This window comes from Nelusetta ayraudi, unplaced genomic scaffold (assembly GCF_046127955.1).
Source record: "Nelusetta ayraudi isolate G7.1 ecotype Tasmania unplaced genomic scaffold, CSIRO-AGI_Nayr_v1 ptg000135l, whole genome shotgun sequence".
NCBI classification, from domain to species: domain Eukaryota; kingdom Metazoa; phylum Chordata; class Actinopteri; order Tetraodontiformes; family Monacanthidae; genus Nelusetta; species Nelusetta ayraudi.
In genome coordinates, this window is record NW_027466185.1 from 18,974,096 (window position 1) to 18,997,274 (window position 23,179).

Consider the following 23,179-nt stretch of genomic DNA (forward strand, 5'->3'; position numbering starts at 1 on the left):
CTATTTAGGGTGAATGCTAACGTCCTGAAATAAACCAATGAAGAAGAAGGTGGACAAGGTATCCAGATTTGTGCACGCAGGCCACCGTAGTTCACAGGCAAGATTGGGAGAGGGAAGGTACGCGGTCCCAAACGGGACTTAAGTGAAATAGCGATGCAACCTAAAATGTAACCACTTGATGTCGCTGTTGCTTCTTAAAATACTTGAAATATTAAACACAACCTGATAAACTTTAGAGTTTCTTTCATGAGTCCACTTGCTAATTTAAAAGCAGATGCTCGTTACTGACGTATTTGTGAAGTGCACTTGGCCAGAGTTGGACTCTATATACCCCATTTCCACCTACTGGAATCATACTACAAGTGCCAGACTGTTGCCGGTGGCAGTTCCAAGTCAGTTCAACTTGTCGACAAGCCAAGAACCACTGACTGTCCTTTCTGTGGCCATCACTGCTTTAGAGAGCCACGTCATTACATCATGGTGTACGTCTTTGCTCTGCTCAACCGTGACCAAATGAGTCTACGACTGCTGCCCGTGGATTTGTCAGACATCGCTGGCATCCGGACAAACCCTTGACTTGACTTGAAAAAACATCAACTTCCACCGCATTCTCGCAAATTGAAGAAAAGGACTTCGGAAGTCTAAAAAAAAAATCGTACATCAATGTCAGCAGCGAGGCTGTTGAGCGAGCGATCTCTCGCTCAATTGAATACAACGCGCCACTCCATCCAGCATTTTTCGTCTCACCGCCGAGGACCACAAGGCAGTGCGACAAATCCGTTGCTTCAATGATTCGCAGAACCCCCTTACATCCGTGTTTTGCAGTTTTCTGCTTTTTGATTTTCAAATCATCTGTGAAGTGGTGTTTGCTTTGTCTAGTCACTGTGACGACGCTCATCACCCCTCAAGTGACAGGTTTGCTCGTTCTGGCGCAGCAAAGAAATGGTGCCGCTCTGATACACATTTCCTGGCCGAGAGCTGGTTCTTTGTGTGACAAAAAAAAACAAAAACAAGAATAACTGGCCCTGAAACTGACCTGATTGGAAGAAGCATTACTTAAACAACGTTCTGTGATTGTCTTGATAGTCGTCTTTCCTTTGTTGGTTCAGACTTGAACACCAAAAAAGGCTGATACATTATGCATGTGTCACGTTGGTATTTTTTTTTTTTTTTTTTTTCTTTAATTGTGTTACATTTCCACTGACTCATACCATCAGTGCTGATCGAGTAGCAAGAGGTTCAAGGCCAGTTCTTCATGGTTTCATGTTGAAACATACCCAAGTACTTCTTTTTCCTTTTTTTCTTTTTTTACTCAAAGTCTTATCAATTTAGTAATGGAACAAAGCATTTTTTAAAATCAATACTCAATCCACAGCAGGTAAAGAAGATGATTGCACTACTGTGGGAGTGCTTCATCAATTAAAGTAGCCCTCTTCGATTATACAGATGAAAGTGCAGTCTTTTCAACCATCCCATTATCCCTCTGACGAACCCACTACATACTGTAGAAATAAAAAAAATAAAAAAAACAGTTCCACATACAGACGTTTTTGCTTTATTTAGGGACTCTTTTGGGACCCCCGCAGTCCATAGAATTTGTCTGAGTCACAAAAGACCTCCTACTGTGACGTTTGCGGCGTATCAATGTCGAATGGTTTCACGGCCTGAAAAGGGAGAGCGACGGGGTGAAAATTTGCCAGAGGAAAATAAAAGGAAAGCGCTCGAGATGGAGGGTGCGACGGTGAGATTGCAGTTCTGAATGCACCGGAGACCCGGAGAAAAAGGAGAACAATGGTCTTTCAGGACTTGTCCTAGTTTGCGCGTCGCTCTCTTCGCCGTCTCTCTTTCTTTTTTTTTTGCTCTCAACACAGGGGCAGAGATCGTTCGAGCGAATCTCTGGCGATCGCGCTGATCGACGGCAAACCCATTCAACACCTCCACAGACCCCTTTCATGCGCCAGGAGGGCTCTGTTAACAAACGTATAGGCACTCACGTCTCCGCCGCTCTGCCGTCCTTCACTCTATTTCAAGGTTTTCGCTCGCGCTCTCTACCTTTGAATACCACGGCTGCTCCACTTTTGCACCTCGTCTAAGAAACGGACTTCCTTATTTCCCTCTGATGTGGCAATAAAATGTAATCACTCGAGCAGTGTTTGCTTTCCTTTTCACGGCTTCTAGTGCAGGAACTGCTTATCTGCATACGTGACTTCACAGCTTCACAGCTGCACACCTGCTACGCTCCGCCTCACCTGCGACCTACCTCCCGTCTTCTCCTCCTCCTCCTCCACCTTCTTGCCATTTTTCTCTCTGCTCCCGCGGCCCCGCTCCGCCTCTCGTTCCAGCTTGTTTTAGAAGAAGGCAGCAAAAAAAAAAGCGGGGCGGCAAAAATTTTTCTCCGAGCGAAACACCAATTAGCGATCACACCGGAGGAATTAGCGAACAGGAGCGCGGCAGATGAGAGGCAAAAGTGGGACAGGCTCCTTTTTATAAACATGGTGAGGGGAGAGGTTTGTGTGCGTGTGCCAGTGAGTGAGTGCGTGCGTGCACGTGTGTTCCTGTGAGGGGTTCGAAATGAGACACAAACTGTTTGATTTGCACAGCTGACAAACACCCTAATACGTCAATGTCCTGGGAGACGGAGAAACACGGAGGTACGACTGATGCAATTATACTTTTGAATAAGAATCCAAAGCAGCGCCGCGAAAAAACCAGCTGCCGCTCAGGAAACGCTCTATTCAACTCACATTATCGACTGTAAATTGATTCCAAAAAAGCTTGCTCCGCTTGTCCTGACTCACATATTAGATTGTGACTCACAGCACTTTGAAGCATGTCCTTTTAGCTCAGTATGGGGAAAGATCTGTTCTGAAGATGGAGAGGGCAAAATTGCCTGCAGTACGTATATGGGTCGTTTCAAAATAGTCACATCCACTGCTGACCAGTGGACCCAATACACACGGCTGAAACTGCTGCACGGCAACAATTTCTGCAAATTTGTGTCAAGCGACAGAGGACAATTTCACAAAGTAGAAGGTAGCATTTAGAACTCTTACAAAGTCAGATGCATTTGTTATGAAAACATTCAACTTCATCTCGCCATGTCTGGCCAACAGTACCAAAATCATTCATCATTCATAAACTAGCATCAGCCTTGGATGGACAAGGTAAGGTAAGAAACAACCACAGTTTAAAGGAACCCTAAAAAAAAATATTAATGGAAATTGGCCGTTAAGCTTTAATTGCACGTGTTCTAAAGTGAATCTTCGTACCTCCCACCCAGAAAGGTGTACAAAGGAAATAAAAACAAACATACACGCAGAGCAATCCCGAAGCATTACCAGAACAGATTAGGTCAGCAGCGCATAATCCAATGAACTCTTGCCTCCAACAAGGCTAATACCATTAAAGCCGACAACATCACTCACAGCGACTCGGACGGGCTGTGGCACTGCTGCCACATTGCTCTGCTATCCAACAAAAACCGTCCTGTTGTTTCTGTGCAGTCGGGAAAACATGTTGAAAACCAGTTCAAACATTCTGATGAATAAACCACCTCTTTGATGATCACGTAACCCTGCGCTAGGCAGGCAGCGTGAAGGAAAACAAACCCAACATTTTTCAACATTCATTTTACTTGAGAATTTTGACATTACGCATTAAAGGTTAAGTGTGTAATATTTGGAGATTTTGATAAACAGCAACATCTCTTCCTCCACCTCCTGAGCTTGCCAGTGAGCTACAGTGGCCTGTGCTGCACCCGAACCGAAATACTACCTTTTTCTCACACACACACACTCATTAAAATATTTATGGGCAGTATATTAATCTATTACCAATATAAAAATGATAAATCAAGCCAAATAAATGACAACTTTCTACTACTGCTGTAGCGTGCAACTTCCCCACTCAGGACTAATAAAGGTTAATTCTATTATTTTTTTCTATTATGGGCTCATAAGACAAAATGCCTATTCCTGCAAGTACAATGACCAGAAATGGACAAAAGACTTGTTACTAGTCACACAAGGTCAGTGCTATTTAAAATTGTTAAATGTTTTCTCCTTATTGGTAACCTCTTGCTGGCCACTCCTCAAGTTGCCAAGCACAACATTTCCACCTCCTCCCACTCAATCCCCAACGCCCCCCCAAAAAAAGTGATCTAGTTGTGAGCATCTGCAACTGCTCCCAGTGAAATGCAATCTGGTGCTTTATGTCCTGGTTTAAGTTTCTCTCACCGGGCCTCAAGAGTTTTACACTGACATCATACATGCTTTGGGCAACAAACGACACCAGTGCTGCTGCTCCTGGCTTTTAATGGCTTCCCTCACCATGTTCTGATTGAAAAATTACAGTGTTTAGCAGAGCTAAACATTTGTGGGCTGGGTTTTCCGACCAGTCCTGCAGAGGAACTCAATCTGTGAAGTCAGAATGTTTTTTTTTTTTCATGCTTTGTCTGAAACCAGAAGCATTTGCAGAAATCATTAAAGAAGCACTGCTGGTCTGTCTTTTTGGGGGCGAATAAGCTCAAAGTAGCTCTTAGTGTCTTTATATATGATGCAGTTCACTCCTTCCTTGTATACATTTGGAAGCAAGAGTAATCAAGACCTCCCTTTCATGTGACTTCCGCCCGGTTGGTCTAAACCACCAAAACTTGTGTGGTTCAGGCAGGAAGCTGCCGCAACCAACTGTTGCGAGAATTTTTTTTTTCTGTCAGAATTTTTCTGGCATACTTCATGACATAATTTGAACAAGAGAGTGAATGGCTTTATTGTTCTCTTGTGTGTGTGCATGCGGGCCACTGAAACTTTTGCCACAAGGAAAACGTTCACACCGTCTTTACTCCCGTCACGTGCAGCGTGTGAAGTGTGTACTCTCCTGACGGAGGCATGTTGGGTGTTTTCCAAAAGGCAACTCGCTGTGTGCGTGAATCCAAATTGCTGTGTGCGGCCATTCCAAATTTGTGGACTGTTTAATTTTAATGTTGCATATCTTTGGTTTCAAGACCTGAGAATATTTTTGTGCTTGTAATATAGTGGGACATCCAACAGCCAACCGCCATCACTCATCACTCTTTTGTTTGGAACTGCCAACATCAAAGAGATTTTTAGACGTTTGTCTTATTCCAGAGCAGATAAATAGATCAGTCTGCTCATTTTAGGCAATTTTAGACGCTTATAACGTTTGGTCAGAAATATGAACCTCATTTATTTCCACTCAATTTTATTAATCGGATGAAAATCTGAAGAAAACAATAAAAGTTATCCAAAGTAAATAAAATAAATTGCCAGAACCGTGGTCTCAAATGCTGCCATTAATAGTTTCCAAGTGCCCATGTTGTGGGTCTCGCTTCCATGTGATGAGTGTGTTTGCATGGCATTTTAAAGGATGAATGCCTTTCTAACTGGAACAACCCATTTGAGTACCACAATGAAGGGAACAACTTGAGTGGGAGGAGTGTGTTCCGTTCCGATGATTTAGCTTAATATTCAGCCCCTTTTTCTGCAAAGCTTTTAAGCCGGGCCGTCCCATTTGCTCTTCATTGATGCCGCCTGGCTAAATAAAAGCTACAAATCTCATAACAGACGTCCTTCCTTCCCGCTGGCCTCTGTTTATCACGTGCGCTTCTTCCGGCAAAGCAGGAGTGCATCGAGTTAAGAGGTGCGCGAGCCACCTAACGTTTTGCATGTGTTCCACGGCGAACGGCACTCTGCGGTGAATGTCAATGTACGCCGCGCTCCGGTGGCACAAAGGCAGCAAGAGGAGGAGAGACTCGGTCAAGGAAACTGGGTGTACGAACGAGTGTGAAAAGCGAGAGCGGGAACAGTAGCTTCGCATTTCAAAACCCTTCTGCGCACAGCAAACCGCAAGATTCACTGAGACCCACCGAGACAACCTCGGGTTCTGGAAAGTCGTCCTTCCGTCGCAGACATTTCTGATTCTCAAGGCTTCTTCGGTGTTTGCTGGTCAAGTTAAAAAGGTGCGTTATGTTTGGGGACGAGACTTTACGAGAATTACAGCTTATGCGCTGCGCACCATTTAAATGAAACTTTGTCGAAATTACAGAAATACCGCTTTTATTTTGCGAAAAACTGTCATGGAAAGGCAGCTACTGATACCTCTTCCACCTTAACGGCAACACTCGGTGCCAAGATTTGCTTCTGAGAGCATCTTGTTTCTGTCCCCGAAGACGCATCAAAGCATCAGGGGGCCGTAAACAGAGGGCTAAACAAGCTGTTCTCTCGGGATGGGTAGCATGTTTGATAATCCTGATGGGCCTGGAGTATGGGGAGACAAGACATGAAGAACTGGTGCGACATGGAAATTTAAAAGTCAGGCTACGGTAATTGCTGCTGCTTTTTATTGTCCCCGACTTCAACAGAGTGCCCGCTTTTTAATTTTCCACGGCTGATCCCAGTTTCCAAACTTCCTGCTGCATCGTGAAATAAAAAAAAAAAGTACGTTGTCAGAAAAGGAGAAGAGTTACAGCCACGTTCATGCGTTTGGCTGCACTGATCAAAGATGCGCCGCTCTCGTGTGTTTACTTCCAGCCTATAAACACTGCAATGAAAACAGAAATGTGCTTGTGCAGCACGAGGCTTTAGCCTCTGCTCTGTGTCTGACTTGGCAGTTTAAGCCTGGAGGAAACCTTTACTGAGAGACCTCAATCAGTCTCCATCTCCTGGATCAATATCCATTAGACGCAGAATATGAGTGAGTGTGTGTGTGTATGCGCGCGCCTGTGTGTGTGTGCGTGTATGTGGTGGAGCAGACCTCATCCTGCGTGAATGGGCCTGAGTCATAAATGCAGCTCCGGATCAGATTTCTCACTCCCCTGCTCGCCTTGTCTCATTCTCATGTCTTCCGCACACACACACACACGCACACACACACACCGACGCCCATTCAAACACACCAAGTGTTGCCATGTCAGGACCTTCATTCATGACGGCCGCGCAGCGGGGACCGATTGTTACGCCCTCCAGATAGTTAAAAAAAAAAAAAAACATTGCAAAAAGTACCGACTGCGCGATATCAACACCAATCCACGGTCTTAGTCATCGGTGTGGTGAAAACGTGTTTGGAGTGCGACGACGACGTAATGATTGGCAGCAAACCACAACAAAACTCCCCCTTTCAACGCAATGAGGCCAAGGTATTAATTCCAGTCTGGGAGACGGAGGGGGGGCAGGGGGGTAGAAGCAGGGTTTTTTCTTTTTTATTGGTTATGTTGCATCGTGTCATCAAAACTCGGGATTGGAAGCAAACGGGAAACGTGCCTTGCCAAATAAACAAGACAGTGGGAGCGCAAAGGAGTAAAAAGGGAAAGACGATGAGACGACGAGCCAGGGGACGGAAAGCTAGACGAGCACGAGGCCGGGAGTGGGGGCCGGGGGGGGCAGAGCTGGGGATGAAAGGCTGGCCCGTGGCGAGACACTCAAACCTGTGCATGTCAAAACAAGAATCCCAGATCTACCGAGAGGACGCCGGCAAGCAAAACAAAGAGGAGGGGAGCCCAAACGTGACACTCAAGCCCTCAAACTGCATCGCGGTGCGAATGTGTTGGTATACGATCCAACGTCGAGGCCCAAAGCGGTTTCTTTCTCTGCTGCAGTAGCTCTCGACAAGGCTGTGGCACATTCAAAACAATAACTCCAAATCCGTGTTTCATTTTTAAGTATTTTTATATACGAGACTCCCTTTTATTTTTATTTTTTAACTCTTTGTGTTCATTTTAACAACAAAGAATGTGCACAGCAGTGTTTTCCTTGTTATCATTACTAACATGGCCGCTGCGCACAACTAACTATGACAGAATCTGGAATACGGATGCCACCCAAATGACAAGAAGTGATTCCGAAACTGCTCGGCTCCGTTATTTTGGGAGTAACCAACAAGTTTCATTGTGGTTTGTTTGTTTTCCTCTGACTTTACCAGCTTCTGCTTGGGTGGTTGCTTCCTTCAACATTGCTTCAATTGTTTGGGGGATAGGTCGAGGTGTTTTTTTGGAAAAGATACGTAGATAAATGCATGCATGCATACATGCAAGCGTTTCTGCATTAGCAACCCCCCTGGAACTGTTCTCCACGGACAAGACTGTTCCTACTTGTCCAAAAACAGAATTCCAGTAACATGTTCCTGTAGTAAATATTTCTTGATTAACACTAACATACGCCGCACGGCTCGATGTGTGATCACGTGATGTTGGATTCTCAGAAGGGTGCATCTTCACCTGTCGGCCGCTCCCTTTCGGGGGGTTCGCGGCAGTGGACCCTGCACCTCCATCTGACCCTGACCCTCTGCAGCCTCTTCTCGCACACCAACCTACTTCACGTTGACTGTCTCGGGTGTGCGCAGACACAAAACAGGCAAGAGAAAACACATGTAAGGGAAAGACTAGCTGTCTGGGACCGTGACACAACTCCTCAACCACGACTCCTAATCACTGTAAAGTATAGCTTCAACAAGGCGTGTCAAGTGTGAAGAGCGCACATGCCAATCGATGGCCCTTCATAAACAAATGTTTGCTCCAAGTAGCTGCGCTGACGAGCAGTGTTGACCGTCAACTACACAAAACTGCATTCATCCCCACGACAAATGGCCCTGTGCAAGGTGGCTGTTTTGGCACAAGTGCCTTTTGACTGAAAAAAACAAAACAAAACCGATTGTTTTCATTTCATCCTCACCCTCTCATTAGTTGGATTAGACCATCAATTGATGAAATACATGCATCACTGGATTCTGAGCTCTTGAATTTTGTATCCGGGGGGGGGGAAAAGAAGTAGTAACAAGATTCAGAGGGCATGCATAAATTCTTAAATATCCAGACAACTATAAACATATCTGATTAGTGACGAAGTGGAAAGGCTACGGTTGTGTGTGGAGAACAAATCCTAAGAAGTGTAGCCGCGCGAGAGATGCATAACGCCTCTTGGTTATTTCCCAGAGAGGAAGCAATTGGATCAGCTCAATACAGATGCTAAACTCCCCCTTTTGTGCTTATTATCTCGCTAGACACAAAACCACAGGAGCCAGAGGCTGCCTGTCAATACTCTGCATTCTTCTACTACTTTATGCCCATCTGACTCAACTTTAAAAAATGTTGAGTTTGCCACAACAGTTCGACAAATGACAGCCAAATTAATAAAAGAGCAATTTGCTCTGTAATAAAGGGTGCACATCACTTTGCTACACTCAAACCCTAAAGATTATAAGAAGAGTATCAAACACTGAGGCATTTCTGAGTGGCTATTGCAACTTCTATTAAACTTGTACCAAAGTGTGCAAGCAAAAAAACAAGACGAGGATGAAAAAAGAGACAGCAAATCATTCATGCTGCTTAACAGATCTTAGGGATTTCCACAAGTGATGAGGTAGTCATTTCAATAAATCTCCACATTTTCCAACATTACAGATACAGGCTTAATCTTTCTCTGAAACCCCTCTATTCTCCGCTACAGTTCCGTTCTGGGACCCCATGAAGTCAGAGTTTATGAGCCATTGTTGCAGTCTATGGAATAACTGCAGGCCCTGTGTAAGAACCAGCTGGTTAATTAGCCTACTTAGCGAACACATTCTTGGAGGATGCACTGACACATTTATTCTTTTCTTCTTCTTCTTCTTCTTTTTTACAACAACGATCAAATTGTATAGTAGTGAAAGAGAGACTGGCAGCGGGCTGCTATCGCAAATACACCGTAGTACTGATAAAAAGCCAGTCATTTGGCCTTGATAGCCATCTTCCACGGCGAGCTAACCCCGTACAGTGCACACCCTGGCTGTACGTGCCACGCCATGTATTGTTTACATAGCTCCCTCAGTTGTGCTCTTTTTTTGACAGCGCGGAAGACGAAAACAACAGTTAACGAAGAGGTGAATTCGGGCACACATGCCCTGTCTTTGGTTGTAGTTTTAGCGCCCCGATAAGCGGTGAACACAAACGGCGAGCTTTGTCAACACACAAATAGGCGAGCAAACGATGCTATGCTAAGTAGCATTCGCAATGCTAACCAAGCAGACAGGATTCACCAAATCTGCTCATACATTCGTTAGCCCGTTTGCTCATTTTGAGAGCTAATGTTGGGGCTGGCCCACGCAAGACGGGGACCTGAAAACCGTATATCTTCATTCTGATGGGTGTAAACGCGAATGCGTGTTACCCAAAATCTATTTCCTTGTTTAAATCCAAGTGGAAAAAGTTGCTTTGACCCAACTGTGTCGGGCTTACTCGACCGAGAACTTAGAACTAGAGGTTCCAAGGTTCTCCTCGTTATAACTGAGCTTTAAATAACAGAAATACATTGGGGAAATGTTTACAAGACAGTCCATAGCACATTGTGGGTCACGTTAATTAGTATGGGTCAGTAGTATGCTTGATAGCCTGCTGTGACATTTCTAGATGTGTCCGACGATGGAACCCTGTCAACTAGCAATCTTGCTAACGTTACCTGGGTTAGTCTGGATGGCTTTTCAGATACAGCTCGTTAATAAAATCGACTTCTTCTTCCTTTTTTTTTTTTTTTTAAACAAATCGTTCAAGTTGTGTTTCCAGTCGGAGCTGTATTATACGCTTACCAAAATACGGGATATTAAAAGGCTCAAGCAACGTCTCTTACACTGCCTGTACCCCCCACCCCCTCCCCAAAATCAGTTAACGGTGGAGCCGAACAATGTCCCCTCATGCAGCTGGACCAAAGGGAGCAGCTCTCCGTGGGTCTCGAACCGACCCAATGCACTCATTTTTCAGTCTCACCGGTCTTGAAGAACGCCTCTATGTCACCGGCGTCCTTCGCCGCCTCCTCCGCTCCTTCCCCGGAGCTCATGGCTGCCACGACCCGAACCTGGCGCTCAGCGTCTCCCGAGCAGACTGTCCCCTTCCCAAAAAAAAAAAAAATCGACAAGAAAGGTGGCACAAAAATCACTTCCGACCCGACAAAAGCGCCATTGCGGACACGCTGACAGCTACGGTGACTCGCACACGGCTAGCAGCGCCATCTGCGGATCTCCATCTTTGTGGGGGGGGGTGGGTGTTGGTAAACGTTATTGGGCAGCGCTCAGCCGGAGGGGGCACCGGGTTCCTCCTCGGGAGTGGAGCCGAGGGGAGAGTGGCGGTGGCTGCGGCGTCGGGGGCGGGAGGGGCCGGCTCGGAGCTCGGAGCTCGGGCGAATCTCCGTCGGCTTTCGGAAACGAGCGAGACGGCTGGGTCATCAGGGAACGACGGCCCGTCGCGCTCCGTTTGCGTGCGCATGTGCGTTCAAAGTGAGTGGAAATGTAGGGCACGATTTGTGAACGATGACCAATGGAAAGTGTCAACTAAAGGAGGAGAAAAGATATACCGACTGTGTCACGGCGCCGATGATGTAAATAGTAACTTTATGGGGCGATTTGTAACTTGAGCTGTCCCGATTAATTGCGCGACGCATCGTCGGCTTCCGTCCGTCTGACAGGTTATCGGGCTGGTTGTGATTCGTCGGCAGGAGTTACTGTAATGTCCCCATAAATAAGTAGGAAAATGTTCAGTTGTTAATCGTGGAGTAAAACAAAAGCCTCGCGGCCACAAGCAGAGGAAAAACTACATCCCACTACCTGGTTGCGCTTTGTGAGATAAGCTGTTCTATTAACGCCACCTGCTGGTACAGACTTGTCATTAATAACTCCGAGGATTTTTGGCACTAATGATTGTTGCCACTAATGTGGTCACTCAGAGATGGATAGATAGATGCACGCATGCTTTATTGATCTCCACGAGAAATTCGCAAAAACATTTATCAGTATTTTCTTGCAATAAATTGTTTCCCAGAAGAGAAAACAATGAGAGGTCCACCCTTCACTCCTTTTGGTTGCTTTCAGTGTATACTTTAGTATTTATATACATTTGTGACACCACAACCTGCATGCAGCAAAGTTAAACCAGTGCCAGTATTTTTGAAGCTCAAAATTAACCTGAAGTATTCCAGCAAAGAAGCATTTGAAAGCAATTTCAAATAAAATAATAATAAAAAAAATAATATAAAAAGATGCTTTACAGTTGACAACAACGGATAATCTAAGATTTTCAGATGTGCTGTCAGCCGCTAAAACAATAAATTAAATCCGTCTGTTTACATTTTCTTTATTGCTAATATATTCCAATAGATGTTTTCCTGGTTAATTCAAACAAAACATTAAATCTTAACTTTAGAATAACTTAACGTCAAACCTTTGAAAACATACATGTATTTTGGAATCCATTTATTTAGAAAGTTTCATCACACATTTTTCTTTGTATATCATTTTATCCATGGTCGTGTACAACAAAATGATGATAGATAACCAAGCACAGTGTAAGGCTATGACGGAGGAGAAGAAGTGACAGTTTTGCACAAATTCTGCAAAGGTTTTGTCTCCAGGTATTTGTATCACTGTCTTGAGTCGAAACATATCACTCCTGCACAGTTTCGACGTAGACGACCACGTGACAAATCAGGTCAGAGCGGGTTAATGCGTTACTAATAATGTCCAGCAGGGGGAAGACTTCTACTAGTGAAAAACTGGCTTTGGTCCATAGTCGTCGGAAACATGAAACCACCCTTGATAATTTCATTCATATATTTTAGCGCACCAAATTTTTTAGACCAGCTCAGCTTTCCTTGTGTTAGAAATATTCACTCAGTGTGACTTTCAATGTTAGGAATTTGTGTCAGGATAGACTACTTAACAACTTTTTTTTTTGTATTTTTCTTTTTAGCATATTAATAACACAATATCTGAAACAGCAGGGAGGGAAATATATGGACAGGAACAATGATCAGTGGCACTATGATCTGTCTGCCTTTAATAACTTGGACCAGTGAAAGGCTGCACCCTGCCCTCAGGTGGTCTCATTCCCACAGTGACTCCTGCCAAATGGAATATATCCCTCTGAAATGTCAGCTGTAATTACTGCTGCGCTCAGAGACTCTCAAATGAAAGGAAGCAGGTGGTGATCATGCTCTGTCTTCTTTACTTTGACACCCTCAGCCTCACCGTCTTTTTTTATTTTTTTTTGGCTGCAGATCTCCAACCTCCTTTCTGTCATTGTCACAGCTGGGCTGCCAAGGCCTTGACAGTTTTGTTTAAAATTGAGGGCACACAGGGTACATCTCCTTTCTCCTATTATGTTGAAAGGGATAAAATATTAACCATGCACGGCAGCTGAATTGCTGTGGTTTCGATTCGACGAGTCGTCCGTCTTCCAAGAAATCCAAGAGTAGCGTTTCCAGACAGTCAGCTTCCACAGCAAATTTGTGGTGAAACTAGGAAGCATTTGCTGAAAGCTACGATTAAAAACCACAGTGGAAACTAAAAAAGAAAGATACAGGAAGCAACTGAGTCTATCTGTTGCGAAGCAGATCAGCATTAGCGGCTGCTCGAGGAGAAATGGATGGCGATTTTACATAAATACCAAGAGTGACACTTTTCTTAGTTGATAGGATATACCCAACTGGCTTTCGGTAAACTCCCTGGCAAATTCACCCGATTAATCTCTGCTCTTACACCAACAAGAAGTCCTAAGCTTTACATATCTGACTTAACTGTCATTTAACAACCAGATTAGTCCACCACACCACAGCATGAAAAAAAGTTTGTCCAATCACCTTCAAAGTATTTATTTTAAAACTCTCACCCTTCAACAAATGTTTTCTGTAGGCTCATTGTGGATGTATCATTTAAATCAGATCAAACAGATCCCAGAAATGTTTCATCTGGCATACGAGGATAACACAATCAAATGTTGTACGTCAACCCTCTATCTCTTTCCTAGCCAGGCACAGTAACCTTGTAAGGGCTTGTTATGGCTGGAAGGTGTACTGCTAATCAGTAGGGACTTGGCCCAGGAAGGGTTGTGCAACATCACCCAAAAGAATAAGACTACAGATGAGAGCGAGGCTGAGTTGCTGGGTTTCTCCCAGTGTCAGACCTGTTTGCTAAATTATGCTTTCTCTGGGAGGGAGCATCAAAATTTTAAATAAGAATCTGTTTAAAATGGACGGCACTGATACCAAACAAGGCAATTGGACTATGTGGTGATTCCTAATGAAGCTATCTATTTTTCACCATGCTCGAGGCACAGTGAGAGACAAATTGATCCCGCTGCAAGGTGTAACGCAGATGCGGCGAAGGACCTTCACAGGACCTTGAGGGAGCAATTACTTTTTTAACATAAAGAGACATGCTCGACTTTATCGGTCACAAATATGTTGCCAATGTTCCGGTGTTCACCCACAGAAATAATCAGTATTTTCAGGAAAACCTATCAGACCAGAATGATGATGCTCTGTTAAATTGTCCATGGGTTAAAACCGGAATGATGCAAGTCCTTGCTGTGTTGCCAGCAGTTTGGCATTTTATATAAGTTCAAATATATAAATATACTAGTGATTATGACTGAGCAATATTCAGCAGATTGGTCAACCCTGATCCTGAGAAGGGAAGAAAATTAAAAATAAAAACGATTTACTCAAATGTGTGTGTGTTACCTCTTGTTGTTGTTGTTGTTGTTGTTGTATAAGGGACACGGTGTAATCAGACATAAAATAGTGAATTCACGGGAATAAAGTTCCAATCACGCAGAATCAAGATTTAAGACAAATCTTAGCGTGACGAAAATAAGGTCGTAAATTTACGTCCACAGTTTTACCTTTACAAGAATAAGATCGTGTAATTTTAAAGCCGTACACAAATGTTAACCTTTTATCAAAGCGACCACGTTCTAATTTACCCGTGTGTTCGGCTCAGTTGGAAATTATTCACAGTCTGTCCGCATGTAAACACAAGGGCTCGTGAAGTTAGCTAATAGCATTTAAAACGTAAGTTTAAAAAAAGTAATTTAAAATACGTTTGGCTCAATCTATTTTAGGCTATCCACTTCTTCTCCAAACAAAGACTTTAACGTCGCAGTGTCGAACAGAATGACCCCAATGAGAAGCTAATAACAACACTTTCAGAGGGCATTAGTGTCTAACATTTTGCGGAAACGGATCAACGTCTTTGGCCAGTAAAGTATCAGTTGTCGACGGCTCTCAGGTCGACAATGTGCAACATCGCCCCCTGCAGTCTAAAATACCAGCAGAATCCTGGTATCATAGCAACCGCAAAACGCCAAGCGCCACATTTCCCATTTTCTTTGGTTAGGTGTCTGCTAGGTGCTTGCTAACTTTACCAACGGGTTTGAAAAACCCACAGCATGGACGTGGCTGTCGAGGCAAAAACCAGGCCGCTCTCTACTCTGTCTACGTTCAGTCACATTCCAGCACGACGGAAGGAACCTAAAGAAATGTCATACTTTAACACAGGGACCAAGGTAAGCAGATGGAACTCTGTAAAAACTGTGAAAGCTCATTTCGGTTTCAGCGTTCTTGAAATTTGAAAAACATTGCTTTTCAAAAAAAAAAAAAAAAAACACTTTAAACTTTATTTCTTTATATGGCAATTTTCATACCAAGAGCATTTCAAAGTGCCTTACAACAAATGAAAAACAAAAAAACAAACCCATAAACAGACAAGACATTTACATTTGACAAGAAAGTCAAATGTAAATGTAAAGAATTAACATTGACAATATTTGCAAGATGTTCTTTGACCATTATGTACTATATATTATAGACTATAAAATTGTATGCACTTGGCCTTAGAGGTAGTCCTTTATTATGATAAAACGTATTAAGCACGAGCACGAAACTCATCTTAAGGTCTAAACTTCTCTTACTGACTCTCTGAACTGTCAGGAACCAGATGACACATACCAGTGTGGATTCCAACAGGATGAGGGTTATGACATGAGGCTGAAACGAGATGACAGAAGACACCAGAAAGGAAGAGGCCTGGACATACACGGAGAGGTAAAAACAAAAATTTCATTTTTATTCAATGAAGTATTATTCTTTTTCTCCTGGTTCATTTTTGCTTTCCTGTGGCCGAAATCTAGTAGAATTGATTGACTGTAAGTATTTGTAATGCGCTTTTTAGGTTCACTTCACGAAACCTTAATTGTGCTGTTGGGATTAAACCAAAATTGTAATTGATTGATTTATGAAACTAACTCAGTCTTGCCTTTGTTCAAATTTGACTCACTAAACTTACACACAATGGCAGTGTCACCAGGCATCCAAGGGCACTTAAAGACTGTGTGTTGAATTATAAAGTCAGAGTAATGCGCAAAAAAACACAGTTCCAGTGTGTCTAAAATAAACTGTTTCAAAGGATAAACACACACACACACACACACACACACACATACACATACACACACACACACGCACGCACGACTCAACCAAAAGAATCTGACCATACTGTATCAAGTAAGTAAAACTGCTTTTGTGGGGAAATGTAAATGTTGTTGGTTTATTTTACACCAGGAGATTTACAGATTTAGTTAATACAGCCCTTAACTTTTATCTATTTCCCCCCCCCACAGCAATGACGTCAATGGGCATTTGCCTTATAGCACCAACCACCCACACACTTGGCACACAGACCTGTGCGCCGCTAATAACACCTCCCTGTGTTGGGTCCTCAAAACAACTCCAGGCTTAGCATAATATTCAGGCAATATGGCTTTTGGGGATGCTTCAACAGAAACATCTTGCATTGTAAAAAAGGCACAGCAATGTAGCCGTTAATGTGAATTCCCCCCCATGTTTCTCAATTGGTTTACAGTTCTTTTAATCATGTGGTGGTTGACGTCTATCTCTTGAGCCTATGGGATGTGTTTATGGCTCCCTTTGAAGCCACTTAGTCCCCATAAAGTAATTATTCATGTCAAGAAAACTGGCTCGCACCAAGTTTCTGGGTCACTGAAAGCAGAGCGGGAGGCAAACAAAGCTGCCACACTCACTGCTGAGTTTGTAATTACCGTTAGCTGAGAGGTCGGCTGACGGCTCCTGCTGGAGCGAAACAGTTCTGCCCAAGAATTCGCATTTCAATATGAATATAAGACTACTTAATGCATTGAAACTGGCCAAAGGACAACTATTTACCCACCGTCGCACAGAAGCTTTTGTGAGAAAAGACGCAAACTCAGTCCCAGTCGGGTGCTGTTTGTTTGTTCTAGAGTTCCCTCAAGTTGAAAGTCCCCAGTGTCCCAAAAAACGTGGTGCACCTCAGAATGGAACACACTGGATTTTCACTTGATAATACACAATGAAATATTTTCTTCCCTTTTTACCACAGTGCACATTGCAGCAAGTAGTGCATGCTTTTTTCTGAAGTGTCTGCCACCACTGAATGAGAGAGAAAGGGAGAAAATGACTTCCTTTGCCTATGCGGTGGCGTAGATCCCGTCATTTTGCATTTTTTCAAAGTCAACCGCTGCATAATGTCTGAATAGAATGAATAGAATACAATAGAGACGGCGGGGAATATATATATTTTTTTAACAATTTGTGTTCAGTTACTTCAGTTTTGTGTCTCTCTCTCTCTCTCTCTCTCTCTCTCTCTCTCTCTCTTCATATATGTGTGTAGTGTAAGACATAGTATCATCTAGTTAAAAAAAAAAGTATATAAATTGTATATTGCAAACCATTTTCATGAATTTTAGTGTCTTTTTCCAACTCAATACAAATAAATTCAATTCTTTTTCAATTGTATGCCAGTTGATTTATGGCGGACCTAATGAAGGCAGCAGACTGTCAAGCCAATTTGTTATTTTTTCAGAATTCTGCAGTGTAATGGTAGTGTGTGTCGGGTGTATGTACCAACCAAAGTTGACCGAGTCTGGCAACATTCAGCGCTTTGACCTTGGCAGTATTCTTTTCTTCCTCTTCAATAACCCATCCTGAATGCCCCCCCCCCCACCCCCCACCGTCAGGAGGTGTCCCGGCCCGTCCCTGTGCTCTCCTCCTCCGCCTATGGCCGCCGTCCTGCTGATGAACTCTACCGGCCGGGTAGGCAGCACTCCCGGGTTGGTCACATCAAATCGGAATTCTTCATGAAAAATGGGATTGTGTGGAACGTAGCGGAGGGGTATGGATCAGTGGGTCCTATTTAAAAATGCTGTGTTATTGTTCTTGGTTGGATCTCAGTTCATTTGACGGATCCTTGGCTCTGCTATAAATTTTTACTGAACTTTTTCATTACACTGAACAAATACCAGAGCAGAATGGAGCAGGATATGGAGTACAATAGTGGAATTGGCAGATACATTTTCCACTACATATTCAGTCCTACATATTGCATGTATTGGCCCTGTGGTTTCTTTGTTTTTCTGCTTGATTAATGTCTCCCTAGTTTTGTGTAATTATCCTCTTTACGCATCAAAAAATGAGACTCATTTTTCAACTTCTTGATTTATGCTGGATTTTTAATCATGAGCCCACATAAGAGAGACAGACCTCCTACATAATAGGATGTTTTTGAGCGTGCACATCTCTCATTAGCGGCTGCCTTTGTGCCCCGGCCAAAATAGAGCCTTTATTCTTAGCGATGACAGTGTTTGAATGTGCATGAAGCAAGAATTGCAGCGAGCTTATTTTGGACGTATTAACAGCGTTACACGAGGTGGTGATTTGAAATGTTGAGGGCCAAAAAAAAAAAAAAAAGCTGCTGAGTTTTGTGTCGTGCACAAAAGCCTCCTCATTCCACAGACTCATGTCAGGGCATTGTATGGTTGTTCTGCTGTGAAGATAGTGCAGTGAGACTGGGCAACATTGGTCCTGAACCCAACATATTGATTGCAGGTGATCGTGAAACGAATTCTGTCTTTTTATTCGTTGTTCACTGTTTATCTGATTCCTATTTTGAGCATAAATGAAAAAAGCCGTTGTTTATCAAGAGACTTCCTGCTGAGGCTAGCTACGTGGCTAATCGCCTTTCAATGAATCTTCTCAGCAAATGATCCCTAAAAAGAGACTATAACAAAATATTCTACTGAGTACTCATGCATTCTGCATGTTAGGTGACAGTTCTAAATAAATACCTGTGCCAATGAAAAGCTGGATCGTCTCCACTCATTCACACTCGTGATCTCAGGAGCCTTTTCGGCGGGCCGTCTAGCGCACTCAGCCCGCGGCGAGTCCGACGCCGTGCGCTCGTCCTCACGGCACTACGACAAACGAGACACGAGGGCGTTTCGTTTATGTACAAATGTTTAATGAATAACAAAAAGAATGACAGAAAACATTCACACACGTCACGGTCGAGGTCTGTCGTGTACAGAGACGTTATATTAAAAAAACAAACAAGAAAAAAAAACATAAACCTTCCTAGTGAATCCTGAGTCCACCTACTCATCAGTGGGACATGAACACGTCTCTAAAGCTATAAATACAGTTCACAGGTTTTTTTTTGTTGGCAAAACTACCCATCACACGAGCGATTTGTCTGCGTCCTCTGCTTGATATAAACTATTGTAACATCCACTGTAGAATAAGTCAGCGCAAAGTGGCTCACGGGTCCAAATGAGCAGATATGGATCAAACAAACACACAAAAGAATCACACAACACAGCTCTACAGGCAGCTCACTTTACCCGAGTGTAAAGGCTCAGAAGCACTGCAAACGCTGGCGTGAGTAAATTAGCTGCGCACCACGACTATTGTACAGACTGGGGGCGACTGTGGTCCTAGAGGGCGGCGCTAATTGAGGAGGCCGCTCCTCGGTCAGGCACTCCTTTCAGACAGCGAGGAGACTCCATCCCGCAAAAGTCCTCGTTACATCGATGGGGCTCTGGACGGCTGACGCTCCACCCGCCGCGCCGTTGGCTTACTGATTAACGTGGTGTGTTGGAGTTACCAGGCCCATCAGTCGTCTGGCCACATTCCCTGGTCTTGTTTGTTCGGGTTGCCGGTGGGGGTGAGTGGGCGGGTGGGCGAGCGGGTGGGTGGGTGGGTGGGAGTTTAAGGCATCACCGTCCCCTGAGACAGAGATCGGCTCATCTCCGTGTGCACAAAGTAGGTCTTGAGCTCGCCTTTGCCCTTCACGTTGATGATGCCGCGACACGAGCAGATGTATCCCAGAGCGGATAAGATAACGCTCGTCTCCTCGGTTACCTGCCCCAACACACACACACACACACACACACACACACACACACATGAAAAAAGCAAACAGAAGAATTATCGGGGGGGGGGGAAAAATCACAGGCAGTTAAATGAGCTATTGCGTTAATAAAATGCTAATCCTAAAAATAATTCATGTTACCAATGTTTACTTGTCTTAAATTCTCCACAAATAAGAATAGTCCGACTCTTCAATAGAAAAATAGAATGAATGACTAGAACAGATGAATATTATAGATCCCAAATTGGGAAACTAAAGCTGTTGAAGCACTAAAAACAATACAAAAAATATATACACTACCAGTCAAAAAAGTATGACTAAAACATGCAGAACTGAAATAGCCAGCCCTTTGTGATGTCACAAAGGACGCAAACATACCACAATGCTTCAGTTTTGGCAGGAAGACGACGCAGGACGTTAGGGCTCTGGGCTAAATCGACGACTCCCTGGTGATTTACAGAGTTCCTCTTTGGATAATTAAACGTGTGCGGCTGCAGCACAAAGTGAAAAATAAAGAAATCGGATCGAACACGGTGACCCTGTGAGACACCCCACCTGTATTTTCCCGAGCACCCCGGTGGTCTCCATCCGACTGGCCACATTCACGCTGTTTCCCCAGATGTCGTACTGAGGTTTCTGTGCGCCGATAACACCCGCGATCACCGGCCCGTGGTTTATCCCTGCATCGAGGAATGACACACACAAAAAAAAAACGCACCTTGAGAATAAACAAAACCTCCGCAGTCCCTTTCAAGCAGCGGGTGCGACAGAGTCCTCCGCTGTCTGCAAGGGAAACGCTCTCACCGATTCGGAGTCGGAAGTCGTTGAAGGAGTGTTTGTTGATGACGTCCAGCTTCCCCACCAGGGCGAAGGCAAACTCCACCATGGTGCCGATGTGCATGTACTGTCTGTCGTGCTCCTGCAGGTGACACGTTCTACATGCTGACATCTGTCATCCGCAGGGCAACGGGTAGCCCTGTCTATCTATCTGTCTGTCAGTCAGTCTGTCTGTCTGTCTGTCGAATAGGATAGATGTACTTTATTGATCCCAAATTGGGAAACTACACTGTTGCAGCACTAAAAACAATGCAGAAAAAATACACTATACAGTAATTGCAGTACCGTAATTCCAAGAAATATTCAAGTCAATCTATACCCAACAAACAGACAAGCGCAGACATGCAAAAGACAGTCAAATTGTGCAGAGGCAGATATAAGCAAGGTTTTACAAACCATTAGTGCATTATTATCTATCTATGACCCCACCCACAAACTGTTTGGCTCAGAAGGGCCCTTTTTTGTTTTCCTCTCCCACACAAAGTTGTAGGAAGGTTCAGGTTAAATAAGAGAGAAATAATAAGTTGTTCCAGCTGATGTGTCTGAAAAAGCAGCAAACAACAAATAATCTTTACATCCATGTAACTTTATGAAATAGTTAATTATTTTTTAACTATTAATAACCATTAAGACAGTTTTCCTGTCAGCTTTTATCCACTTGACTAAGTTCCTTATTTAGACAGGTAGGTTTCTTCTAGATTAAGACGTCTGAACACCAGTGCGAGAGGAAAACCTGTACACAATCTGGTCCTGGTGTCACGTTGAGTCCGGTTGCAGCCATGTAGGTGCTACCAATGGTTTTAATCTTCTCCACCCCACTGAATTTTGGCTTGGACAGCAGCTACAAACACAAAGCAGCATACATTTTTTTTTAATGCCAAAAAACAAAAAATAATGCTGGCTCGCTGTCACATGGTGGTACATATTTCCAGACACTTAAGAGCAAAAAAAAAAAATCATAGTGTGGGGCTTCTTTTGAAAAATAGCAGTGGTGTTTTTTTCTCCCCATCTCTTATCTGCATTGTCATATTATGTGTGTGAGAGTTTACCTCATCAAAGTCCGCTATGATCTCGTTGAGCAGCCTCAGACACTCCAAACCTTCCTTATTGACATCGGACTCGGTGTAAAACTCTTTGAAGTCTGGGATGGAGGCGAACATCACACACACCGACTCATATGACTGATGATAAAGGTCCTGATAACAAGCAAGAGGAAAAAAATACCAGCTGGATGTGTTTGATTGAGTCGCTGGGAGAGGGAACGCAAAAGAGATCGATGGTCGGCTGGGTTTGAGCCTCAGCCACGACAAGGAGGAAAGAAGAACGAGCTCAAAGCCTCGTACTTAACAGTCGGTGACCCGGAAGCCGCACATTTGTAAAATAAAGGTTTAATCAGCGCTGCAACGAGGCGGCCGCCGCGGAGGAATAGCAGCGGCGTTCATCACATTGAAAAATGAAAAGTGACAGAGATATAAGAATGGAGGAAATGAGGGAAAGGGGCAAAAAATACAGGCACTGGAAAGGGAATTAATGAGACAAGGAGAAATGAAAGGCATGTCAGGATTTCTCGAATTGCAGAGTGTGGAGGGAAATCGTGCCAGAAGACACACAAAGAAAATGTTCTCATTCTATTGTACTGGTTAAAGAAAAGGATGTTTTACACATGCAAAGAAGGAAGGTTATTGGCTCGTCAAGTCAAATCCACCTCCTGTATCCAGCTTTAGAATAGAGTGAAATATTTCTTGGGACTAATTCAACACCGATTCCATTTATTGTGCGGCACTGTTATTAAATACAAATATAGAAACAGCAAACTGAATAAGAGATTTCTGTTTTTTTTTAATTTTTTAAATGTGGCTAAATTTAGCAAGAAAACACAGTTGAACTACTAAATGTGGAAGGTGCAGTAGGTTTTGTGGAAAAACACACACACACACACACACACACACACACACACACACACACACTATCTTACAGCTGTTACTGTTCATGATCAAGACGTTTAAAAGGAAACATTCACAGATATTTATGAATTTGCCATATTTCTAATTGAAGGTATCATTTAAACCTCTGGCAAATGTAACAGGCCATAATTATCAACCTGCAGAAAAATGCTGAAAAGAATTTTTGAATGTTTTGGAAAATAATTCTCATGACTCCACTGGCTTTGCATAAGTGTAACGTGTGGGCATTCCTGAGTCACTGACAGGAAAATGTGGGGTACCACAAGGATTAGTAACGAGGCTGTTCTTGTTTTTTGTTTTTCACAAAAGCGGTGGGCATCACAATCTCTGGTTTCACCCTGTTTGATCTACAAGCTTTAATGACT

General features: G+C 43.6%; 3 protein-coding genes across 8 annotated transcripts in view; 1 reads left to right on the forward strand and 2 right to left on the reverse strand.

The window, feature by feature from the left end:
- LOC142877412 (triple functional domain protein) overlaps positions 1-11,162 on the reverse strand; it is an 80,365-nt gene extending 69,203 nt beyond the window's left edge. For 2 of the 3 annotated variants that reach the window (XM_076012032.1, XM_076012030.1), the window contains exon 1: positions 10,751-11,161. In XM_076012032.1, the coding sequence (XP_075868147.1) occupies positions 10,751-10,820 (70 nt within the window). In that variant the 5' untranslated portion in view covers positions 10,821-11,161. Of the gene's footprint in view, positions 1-10,750 lie in introns of all 3 variants that reach the window. The other variant, XM_076012031.1, reaches the window with a different exon arrangement.
- A 3,934-nt stretch (positions 11,163-15,096) lies between these two features.
- On the forward strand, positions 15,097-18,055 carry cfap90 (cilia and flagella associated protein 90). The gene is made up of 3 exons (XM_076012068.1): positions 15,097-15,319; positions 15,744-15,857; positions 17,825-18,055. Exons 1-3 carry the CDS (start codon positions 15,203-15,205, stop codon positions 18,002-18,004), a joined length of 411 nt encoding a protein of 136 aa, XP_075868183.1. The 5' UTR covers positions 15,097-15,202; the 3' UTR covers positions 18,005-18,055.
- A 1,027-nt stretch (positions 18,056-19,082) lies between these two features.
- Positions 19,083-23,179, reverse strand: part of adcy2b (adenylate cyclase 2b (brain)) — a 46,197-nt gene continuing 42,100 nt past the window's right edge. For 3 of the 4 annotated variants that reach the window (XM_076012062.1, XM_076012060.1, XM_076012059.1), the window contains 5 exons: positions 21,900-22,046; positions 21,584-21,691; positions 20,818-20,932; positions 20,569-20,693; positions 19,083-20,003 (listed from right to left, as the gene is read on the reverse strand). In XM_076012062.1, the coding sequence (XP_075868177.1) occupies positions 19,851-20,003; positions 20,569-20,693; positions 20,818-20,932; positions 21,584-21,691; positions 21,900-22,046 (648 nt within the window). In that variant the 3' untranslated portion in view covers positions 19,083-19,850. The remainder of the gene's footprint in view (positions 20,004-20,568; positions 20,694-20,817; positions 20,933-21,583; positions 21,692-21,899; positions 22,047-23,179) is intronic. The other variant, XM_076012061.1, reaches the window with a different exon arrangement.

Bases quoted from the DNA above. Each gene is read 5' to 3' on its own strand.
- cfap90 (XM_076012068.1), top strand. From the start codon at position 15,203: ATGGACGTGGCTGTCGAGGCAAAAACCAGGCCGCTCTCTACTCTGTCT. The intron at 15,320-15,743 runs GTAAGCAGATGG...CTGAACTGTCAG, and splicing joins ACTTTAACACAGGGACCAAG to GAACCAGATGACACATACCA. The intron at 15,858-17,824 runs GTAAAAACAAAA...CCCCACCGTCAG, and splicing joins GCCTGGACATACACGGAGAG to GAGGTGTCCCGGCCCGTCCC.